This window comes from Microchirus variegatus (assembly GCF_963457635.1).
Source record: "Microchirus variegatus genome assembly, chromosome: 7".
Classification (NCBI taxonomy): Eukaryota; Metazoa; Chordata; class Actinopteri; order Pleuronectiformes; family Soleidae; genus Microchirus; species Microchirus variegatus.
In genome coordinates, this window is record NC_139808.1 from 21,117,157 (window position 1) to 21,126,972 (window position 9,816).

The 9,816-nt window shown below is 39.5% G+C and overlaps 1 protein-coding gene across 1 annotated transcript; it reads right to left on the bottom strand.

Annotated features, from left to right (window-relative positions):
* Nucleotides 1–41: 41 nt before the first annotated feature.
* arpc4 (actin related protein 2/3 complex, subunit 4) lies at nucleotides 42–9,008 on the bottom strand. Its single transcript, XM_083891911.1, has 6 exons — nucleotides 8,891–9,008; nucleotides 7,760–7,878; nucleotides 7,554–7,665; nucleotides 7,373–7,468; nucleotides 623–793; nucleotides 42–490 (listed from the first exon to the last, which is right to left on the bottom strand). The coding sequence occupies exons 1-6, from the start codon at nucleotides 8,891–8,893 to the stop codon at nucleotides 485–487; spliced, it is 507 nt and encodes a 168-aa protein (XP_083748037.1). The 5' UTR covers nucleotides 8,894–9,008; the 3' UTR covers nucleotides 42–484.
* Nucleotides 9,009–9,816: the final 808 nt, after the last annotated feature.

The following is a 9,816-nucleotide window of genomic DNA, read 5'->3' on the forward strand; positions in this document are numbered from 1 at the left end:
AGCTGCTGTGTTTGCTTCATAAAACAACAACAGATACAAGGTAAAATACAAAGATGTTTTTATTCATCTTCACTGCCAACATGTCTTTTTACTTTATCGATCCATCTTTAATAAAGCTCCACTCTGTAACTACATAACAAGAAACATGGCTGATTGCCCTCATGTCATCAAAATGAAATGTGCATACATAGGAAGGGGGTGTATAAAAATTGTAATTATCTGAGAAACGTCCATGTTTTCCTGTGCTCATTAATACTGATGACAAATATCTCTTTAGGTTGTGAATAGTTATTATGTACAAATATCAATATTTCTGAGCACAGGGGTATTTTAATGTGAAAAGACAAAACCCCACTGGCCTTTACATCATACACTATTTTTTCTAACTTTTCTTGGCTGATGGAGTTTTGCCCCGTCTCTGCTCTGTGAGGTGAGCGATCCAAAGTGACGACGAAAGATTGCAAAAGGAATGTTTTCTGCTCTTTCAGAACTGCAAAACAAAAATCATGCATAAGCAACAGAAACATCAGATTTTAGATGTGTTAAAAAAAACAAAAACATTTACCTATAAAAAGCAAATCTTAAACTTTACAGACATAAATTTAGAAATAGTCCAACTTACATTTTTGAGGAACTCTTCAGCAACGATACGAGCCCGAGCATTGACTGACAGTTTCATTTCACTGATCTCTTTGTCAATTTCCTCCATGAAATGAATGACAAAGTCCACCAGTTTGTGTTTGTACATTTGCTCTGTGTGGAAGTTGGTGATGAGGAAACTGATGTCATAGCCCTGCCAAAAAACAAACAAACAAACAAACAAGACAAAAAAGATCAAATAAAAGGTAAAAGATCCCTCCATCATGTGTCAACATGTAAGTGTTCGGAATATTTAATGATTTAATTGACAAAACATGATATTAGACAATATATTTTATTTGGCTCAAACATGAAACGGTAGACCCTCACTGGTTTTAAGAATAAGGGCCAATTCCAATTCCTATCTTAACCCTCAAGCTCAACCATTATCTTAACTGGCCCTCAAAACCAAGTGTTGAGGGTTATGTTGTCACTTAGAAATGGGACACCCCTACCCCTAATATTTCTCCCTCGCTGTTATGGGAGACTATGAAAGCATATATTCGAGGTGAAATAATTTAGTTTGAGTCACACAAAAAAAAGATTTGGAAAGGAAGGTTAAATCAATTGGCCCAGGAAATATCGGAATTGGATCTAGATTATTCAATATCAAAATCTTCAGATGTTTATAAAAAACGAATGACACTGCAAACTGAATATGACTTATTAACGACACAGCACACTATGGAGCAACTGTCACAGTGCAGGTCAACATATTATGAGCATGGAGACAAACAGAGTAAATTATTAGCCCACAGACTTGGTCAAATCATGTCCTCCCAATTAATCCCTCAAATACAGACAGAATCCGGTCCAACTTCTGACCCGCTTAAGATCAATAATTGTTTCAAAGATTTCTATGAATCATTGTATGCATCTGAAGTAAACCCTACGATTACTGAATTGGATGACTTTTGCGATAAACTAAAAAGTCATCCAATTTGGACCCAAACTTGGCTCAAGTATTAGAAAAACCAATTACAATATTCGAACTTAAGGCAGCTGCAACCTCACTACAAACTGGTAAAAGTCCAGGACCAGATGGCTTTCCAGACGAATTTTATAAAATATTCTGGGAGAAACTAGCCCCATTATTATTAGAGGTCTTTATAGAATCTTTTGATCGTGGCTCCCTTCCACAAACATTATCCCAAGCCTGTATCTCCTTACTGTTAAAAAAGGGTAAAGATCCTCTACTCTGCAGCTCATACCGATCAATAAGTTTACTTAATGTAGATTTTAAAATACTGTCTAAATTACTAGCTAGACGACTGGAAGCCACACTCCCATCCATCATCTCAATGGACCAAACAGGCTTTATCCAGGGAAGGCATTCCTTCTTTAACCTTAGGCGGGTGTTCAATATAATCTATAATCATAACTCTTCCTCTTCCACTGAAGCTTTAATTTCGTTGGATGCCGAAAAGGCATTCGACAGGGTGGAATGGAATTATTTATTTTTTATTTTGAAGAAATTTTGTTTTGGATCTAAATTTATAAACTGGGTTAAGCTGCTGTATTCTTCACCACAAGCTACAGTGAAAACCAATGGCTTAACTTCGTCCCCTTTTTCACTGCAACGATCCACGAGACAGGGATGTCCACTCAGTCCCCTCTTGTTCGCTTTAGCTATAGAGCCTCTGGCTATTGCCATTCGATGTCACCCTAAATTCACAGGAATTACTAGAAATGGAGTGGAATCCAAACTCACTCTCTATGCGGATGACCTGCTTCTTTTCACTGCAAATGTATCTCAATCTATTCCAATAGCACCCTCTATCCTCGACTCATTTGGTAAAATCTCAGGTTATAAAGTGAATCTTAGTAAGAGCGAGCTATTTCTCATTAAGGGATCTTCTGGAAGCTACCCCCTAAAAAAATTACCATTCAAATTAGCCAGCTCTGGCTTTGACTACCTAGGTATTCATTTAACTGATTCTTATGAAAAACTGTTCAAGAGAAATTTCACTTCACTAATGACGCAAATTAAGAGTGACTTTGATCGGTGGTCTCTTTTACATTTATCTGTGGCCGCCAGAATCAATATAATAAAAATGAATATTTTGCCTCGTTTTATGTATTTGTTTCAATGCAAACCGATTTTTATCCCTCGCTCCTTTTTTCGTAAACTCGACAGCATTATTTTGGATTTTATTTGGAATAAGAAGAAACCTAGGTTATCATTACAATCACTTCAAAGAACTAAAGAACTGGGAGGGATGGCTCTACCAAACATGCTATTTTACTATTGGGCGGTGAATATAAGGAGTTTAAATTTTTGGATTCAGTATAAGAACTTGGAGGCTCCGCCTATGTGGTTAACTATAGAAGCTAACTCTACACATCCGGCCACATTGCAGTCTCTATTACACTCACAGCTCCCCTCCTCTGTCTCCATGTATACAAAAAATATCATTGTAGTGTCTTCATTGAAAATATGGGCCCAATTCCGTCGCTTTTTTGGTTTCCAATCACTGTCCACTAAATCTCCTCTGATTGGTAATCACCTATTTCCTCCCTCCTTGATGGATAAGGCTTTTTTATTATGGGATCGATTGGGAGTGAGGTGCGTCAGGGACTTATTCATAGACGGGATATTTGCTTCTTTCCAACAATTAGTAACCAAATTTTCTTTGCCAAAAAGTCACTTTTTTAGATTTCTCCAAGTGCGAAGCTTTGTCTCGAGTACATATGCTTGTTTCCCGGCTTTACCTCCTGACTCTGATATGGACAGCTTCACGAATGCCCTCTCATCTCTTAAAGGGGCTGTGTCCGCTATATATTCCAACATTCATAAACTCAGATCAGGCCCCTTGGAAACCTATAGAACAACTTGGGAAGTTAGTCTTGGTATAGAAATTTCAGAAAGCATGTGGAGTGAGGCTTTACGCAGAGTGCACAAATCTTCCATTTGTGCTAAACATTGTTTTATTCAATGTAAGGTTTTGCATCATGCTCATTATACAAAAGAACGTCTGTCAAAAATGTTCAAGGATTGTGATCGCTGTCATCAAACCCCCGCTGATTATATTCATATGTTCTGGCAATGCCCACATCTCTCTAAATACTGGCAAGAAATATTCTCCACCCTATCTACAATTACAGGTGTAACAATTTCTCCAAATCCATTTACGGCTGTTTTTGGGGCTGTGCTACCCCCACTCAGCCTCTCCTCCTCGCAAAAAGATACCTTGGCCTTCACCACCCTTCTTGCCCGAAGGTTAATTCTATTGAGATGGAAATCGGTTCCACCTCCCACACATTCGCAGTGGCTTAAGGATGTCCTACACTTTCTAGGACTTGAAAAAATTCGGTGGTCACTTCGTGGACAATCGGGAAGGTTTGACAGGACTTGGAGCCCTTTTTTTGTCCTAGTTAATGACACGCAATCTACATTTACACCAGACTGAATGGGTAAATTAATATAACATTGTACGCTAAGGTCACTTAATGATACGTTTCATCTTGCTCATTTAAAATGTTTTATTTTTTCTTTATTTATTTGTTTGTTTTCTTTTTCATTTGAAGCTGTCTTTCCACACTCTGTTTATCTCAATTTTTTTTTTCTGTTATGTGCTGGGGGAGTGTACCGAAAAGGGGAGGGGGGGATGGGATTATTTTGTCTTCTTTTTTGCAGATTCTACCCTATTGTTGTATGGTAACATTGTTCTGTATTCTGCATTTGTGATTGTTCTCTGCAAATAATAAAAAGAAGTTTAAAAAAAGAAAAAAAAAGAAATGGGACACCCCTTAAATGCAGATACGTCTTCAGACTGCGAGGGGCAGAATAACGAGATTTCTTCGTCCAGTCTGTCAACTCCAAAAAAGAAGAACACATTTACGTCACGATTAATTTATTATTTTATTTCAGTCAAGTTATTAGGTTGTCAGTTAGTTATAAGATGATACTCATACAAATACCACAACCACGGACATATTCAGCTGACAGTTACCACACACCACGGCTTATTGAAGGGTTAACGATAGCAAACGATCGCGTGTGCGCACCGGCCTGCTATTGACAAAAGATGGTAAAATAAAAATAAATGTTACGCAACAATGACGTCAGTCAAAATTATGAAAACCATTGTATTATCTTAGTTTAATAACTAAGATAATACAATGGTTTTCATAATTTTTATATCTTAACAAAGAAAATACTTAATTTGTATCGCACTCGCTTCGCTGCTTTCGGCGCCATCTTTCTTATGTGAAAACACGCAATGCATTCTGGGTAGCCCTTGCTCCCAAGGGTGGTCTTGGAAAATCATAATATTGAGGGCGATACATACACCATGGACGTATAATATGAACTGGATAGAGCTCCGCCCCCTCTGCCTTGAAGACAATTTTTGCATGGTGGCCACTGTGGATACTGCAACAAAAAATCCCATGGAGCCCAAAATGCAATTTTCCCATTGACCACAATAGTAAAAGAGACACGTGTAAAAGTGTCCACAGGACACCTCGAGACATGGACACGGGCTTTTATAAATCTTTACATTATATTTTTTTAATATATGGAGTTTCATGTTTGAAAAACATTCCTAAAGGCCAAAAAAAGCCCACACAAATCTTATTTCTCAGAGTGACGTCACAGCTGTGTACGAGCACAGCCAAGCGCGGTCATGTGGCGTCTCTGGAACATCGCTGCTGTCAGTGAACCGTACGATATGAAAACTATATGAGAAATGTGAATAAATGAAGACAATGCAGGGTTTTCCGTTTACATTTTTAAAATATTATGACAAAGCAAGTTTTAGTTGTTTATTCGGCGCTCATTAACATTTATTTTCAAACGTATTATCGATGTATTAACGAGCTGCTTTGTGTATTCATTGAGGAGAGGAGACTGACATGCTGCACTTTATCACTGTGTTCAGTCCCGGACATCGTGACACTGATGACGGTGACGACTACGGATGTGGCGGTGTGATGCACTGAGACCTGCGGTCACTTCACCACTGATTCCCGGGGAGGATGTTTGTCTTATCGTCACTATTGGTTCATGAAGTTACTGTTAAATGTGATGAATACGCAAAGTATAGTTGAATATAAACGTGTTGAGTGAAAGAATCGGGAGTTATAAAACTACTTTAACACGTTGTTATTGTTCATAATAATAATTATACAATTATATAAGGGAAATCAGACAAAAAAACATGATTCCTGTAACACATATAAAGTAAAAGTCACAGTCCTAACCCAAATAAAACAATTTTTACAATTTTTTTCGTTTTAATCTTTAACTCCGTCATTGTACTTTTCAGCTTCACTATATTCACTTTGATATCGTTGGTTTTGCATTTATTTACAAATCCATGGTTAAAAGCCGAAGTTAACGTGACGGTGGTATTCATTAAATCCGCTAGCTCACGTCATTAGCATACTCCCATCATGCCTTTCGCTGTTCATGTCCGCGCCGTGCAAGTCGATAACGCGGACGGCTCGTTCACATAGCCGAGAGGAATTATGGTAGGGACACTACTGCGCATGCTCTATGGGCCCCATAACCCGGAAATAAACACGGAAGTCAAAAACTTTTTTGGCATATGCGCTGGGTGAGCAGCTTCATAGGAATGAACGGAAGCGAAGGGGCGGTGCGGACACTTAAAAAATATTTTGTGCAGTCGGAGACGACGCAGAGGCTCTTCGACAGTCCCCTGCGTAACCTACGGAGAGCACTTTACGCAGAAGTATAAAGTTTTATATATAATATAAGTGTATATAAGTTTTGAATTCAAAGTAACGATTGATAAAGTGCGCATTGAGCTGTCAAACATGTAGACAGAGTGGAGCGGGCGACCGGTCAAAGACGGCGGCCCCACGGCTCGTCAGCGCCAATAGGCAGTATCGGTCGATGCGGCGTCTACTGTTATAAGTCTATGGATACAGCCCTTAAACTCGCCCCTCAACTTAATTTTTCTGAGAATCGGGACAGCACTTGCACTAGCAGGAGCGTGCATTTTTGAGATTGAGGGTTAAGATTGAGGGTTTAGCAAGGAATTGGAATTCACCCTAACTCCTGCATATCTTTATCTCGTCATCCCTGACTGAGCAGACTAAACCTGTGTTTCACCAAACTTTAATATGGGAATGTTATGATAAGGTGAGGAGCAAGTTGTTCCTCTTGTATTGGTGTGATTTTTGTGCAATCCAGGACAGAACTTGAACGTAATCATTTAATTTGTTTAATAATAAAATAGATTAAGTCTGTGTGCAATGTTATGCTGAACGTGCAGAGAGTACTGAGCATTGTTTCCTTTAATATTGTGTCCATTTATATAATCTGTAAGCAACAATTAATGAGTTACAGCTCAGACAATTAAAATTACATTTTTAAAGGACGTCAGCTAAATATATTATATAATATCGCCCACCCTGACTGGCTATAAAACCAAAGCAGCTCTAGTGTTATTTTAAGGATTATGAGAAAGAAGCAGAGAAAGGAAGAGGAAACAAACGCCGTAAACCTCGCACTGAGCACAAAATATGTACTCTGAAACTATAGGAGGAGCGCCTTAGAGAAAGCGTCCAGAGTTGCAAAGTTTTTTGCTTTAATAAATCTTAAGTCAAATGCTGGAAAACACAGAAAAACTTTCTCCCCTGAAACATCCGAGTCGTGACTCATGACCCAATGATTATACGCTGCTGGGGATGAAATGTGTCATAGATCATATATGTGTGAGAAAAGAGGAAATAAGTCGCTGACTCATGTTCAGTGCCCTCTTACCTCCACAGGTTTCCTCCTGAGAATGAAGAAGTTCTCTGCTCTCATCATCATGAAACGCATGAACTTATGGCACAGAATCTTCTCGATCTCATCTGCCTGCAGCAGCAGATTGAAATAGTTAGTTGGCATGGTTGTGGACAGGCTGTTTGTTTATGTCATATCATTGTCATCACTGTCTGACCTGCTTGACGGCAATGCTGACTCTGACAGAGTTGATAGATCCCTCGATCAGAACCTTCTCCTTGTCGTTGCGGCTGATGATCACAGGCTGGAGGAGCAGTTCTTTGCTACTCCTGTAAGTGGGAGGACAATTAATTCAAGAAATCATATGAGGGTTTTATAAGTCATGTGCTTCTATTGTTTGTGAAGCTACAATGTCAAGCTCACCGCACTTCCACTTCTGGCTTGTTGTGTCTCTCCACCACTTGTGAGGAGAAATTCTCCAGACAGAGGGCGGCCTGCAGGGTGGCGCGCACCGCATTGAGATAAGGTCGTAAGGTGGCAGTCTGAGGAAAATAACATGAGAATTATAACTCTGAGAGACTGATGAAGGTGCAAACATAGCTAATATTCACAGCTCTTTATCAGTGTTGACTCTCATCCAAAAGTTGGCCACAGGCTATTTGTGTTTGGACACACAGGAAACTGCTCAACAGGCTACCAGTGAGCAACTTAAAAGGTCCAGTTTTATGAATAACAACATCTAGTGGTGCAGATAAAGTGGACTCGGCAGAGCAGTGTCAGTGAAGATGCCGTTCTTGTTTGTTTGCATAGTAAGCGTGTGCTTAACACACAGACTTGACATTTTCTTCTACAATAACTTGAGGGACAAAGAAGATTCTTTCATAATTTGCAGAAGCAGTACAAACATGACAGAGACAGAGATGCTAGAGAGACAATACTGTAGATATCAGACTCTCAGCCTTAAAGTAATGCAGGGGATCAGAGGCTCACACACTTTGGCTGGTTTGTGTGTTCAGGCTGTTGCAGATGGCAGCCCTGGCTTACAATACAATAAAGGCTACGAGAACAAACTATTTTTATAATTATCCGTTGCAGCTTAGTTAATACATATGTCATTTAACATATGGTGACATATGTGTCATATATATAACGAAGACACTTTCTTTAATGAACGTCAGCGACATTAGATCACTGAAACTAGTCTCTGACAGGTCTGTCACCATCATCAGGTCAAGCAGCAGTCAGCAGTGCAGGTGTTTTTCAACGTCAAAATAATTCCGGTTTAACTCAGCAACATAAAAAGAAACGACACCGTAATGACCCAGTAGAATTCTATATGATTCCGTTTGTTTTTCTCATTTGCTCGGAGTCGGAAACCGACCACCCAGCGTTAGCATGTAGGCTAACAACCTGCTTAGCTAGTTTGACATGAAACCGGTGGTGGAGAAACGAGCTGCGCCACCTTCAACGGATGGAGCGCGAGTGCAAACGGCGTAACTCGACGCGGTTTGATAAACGTGACAATTACATTCATATATGTGCAGTTTCTCTTACCATTTCTGTGTGTGAGAGTGTGTCAGGGGAACTGGCTAAAGCCGGAAGCAGCTACACTTGTCAGAAAACCGGAATTCCGCTCTACTCTGCCCCCGAGCACAGGCTCAGGCCATGGATGTATAATATGAACTGGATAGAGCTCCGCCCCCTCTGCCTTGAAGACAATTTTTGTATGGTGGCCACTGTGGGTACTGCAACAAAAAATCCCATGGAGCCCAAAAAGCAATTTTCCCATTGACCATTGATAGTAAAAGAGACGCCTGTAAAAGTGTCCACAGGACACCTCGAGACATGGACCCCGACTTTTATAAATCTTTATATTCTATATTTTTAGTTCATGGAGTTTCATGTTTGAAAAATATTCCTAAAGGCCATAAAAAGCCCAGACAAATCTTATTTCTCAGAGTGACGTCACAGCTGTGTACTAGCACAGCCAAGCGCGGTCATGTGGCGTCTCGGGAACGGCGCTGCTGTCAGTGAAACGAACGACATGAAAACTTTATGAGAAATGTGAATAAATGAAGACAATGAGGGGGTTTCGTTTACATTTTTAAAATATTACGACAAAGCAGATATTAGTTGTTTAATCGGCGCTCATTAACATTTATTTTCAAACGTATTATCGATGTATTAAAGAATATTTGACATTTTGAGGTGACATTAAACAAACATTCAGTACTTGATATTTGCCCTGTACAAAGACCCACAACGTATGTGGCGATAATATTTAGCTGGTGCATTATTGGACACCATGTCGGTTTATGTAGGTCACCAGATTGCACCAGTACTGACAACTTCTGGACTTAGATCAAATAAAATAATGAAAACCCTGTAATCATTTATCACATTTTTCAGACTCTTAGCAGTGCAGCCCATCCACACATTACATCACAACCCCCCATGTTTTAAACCAGATTGGAAAACTT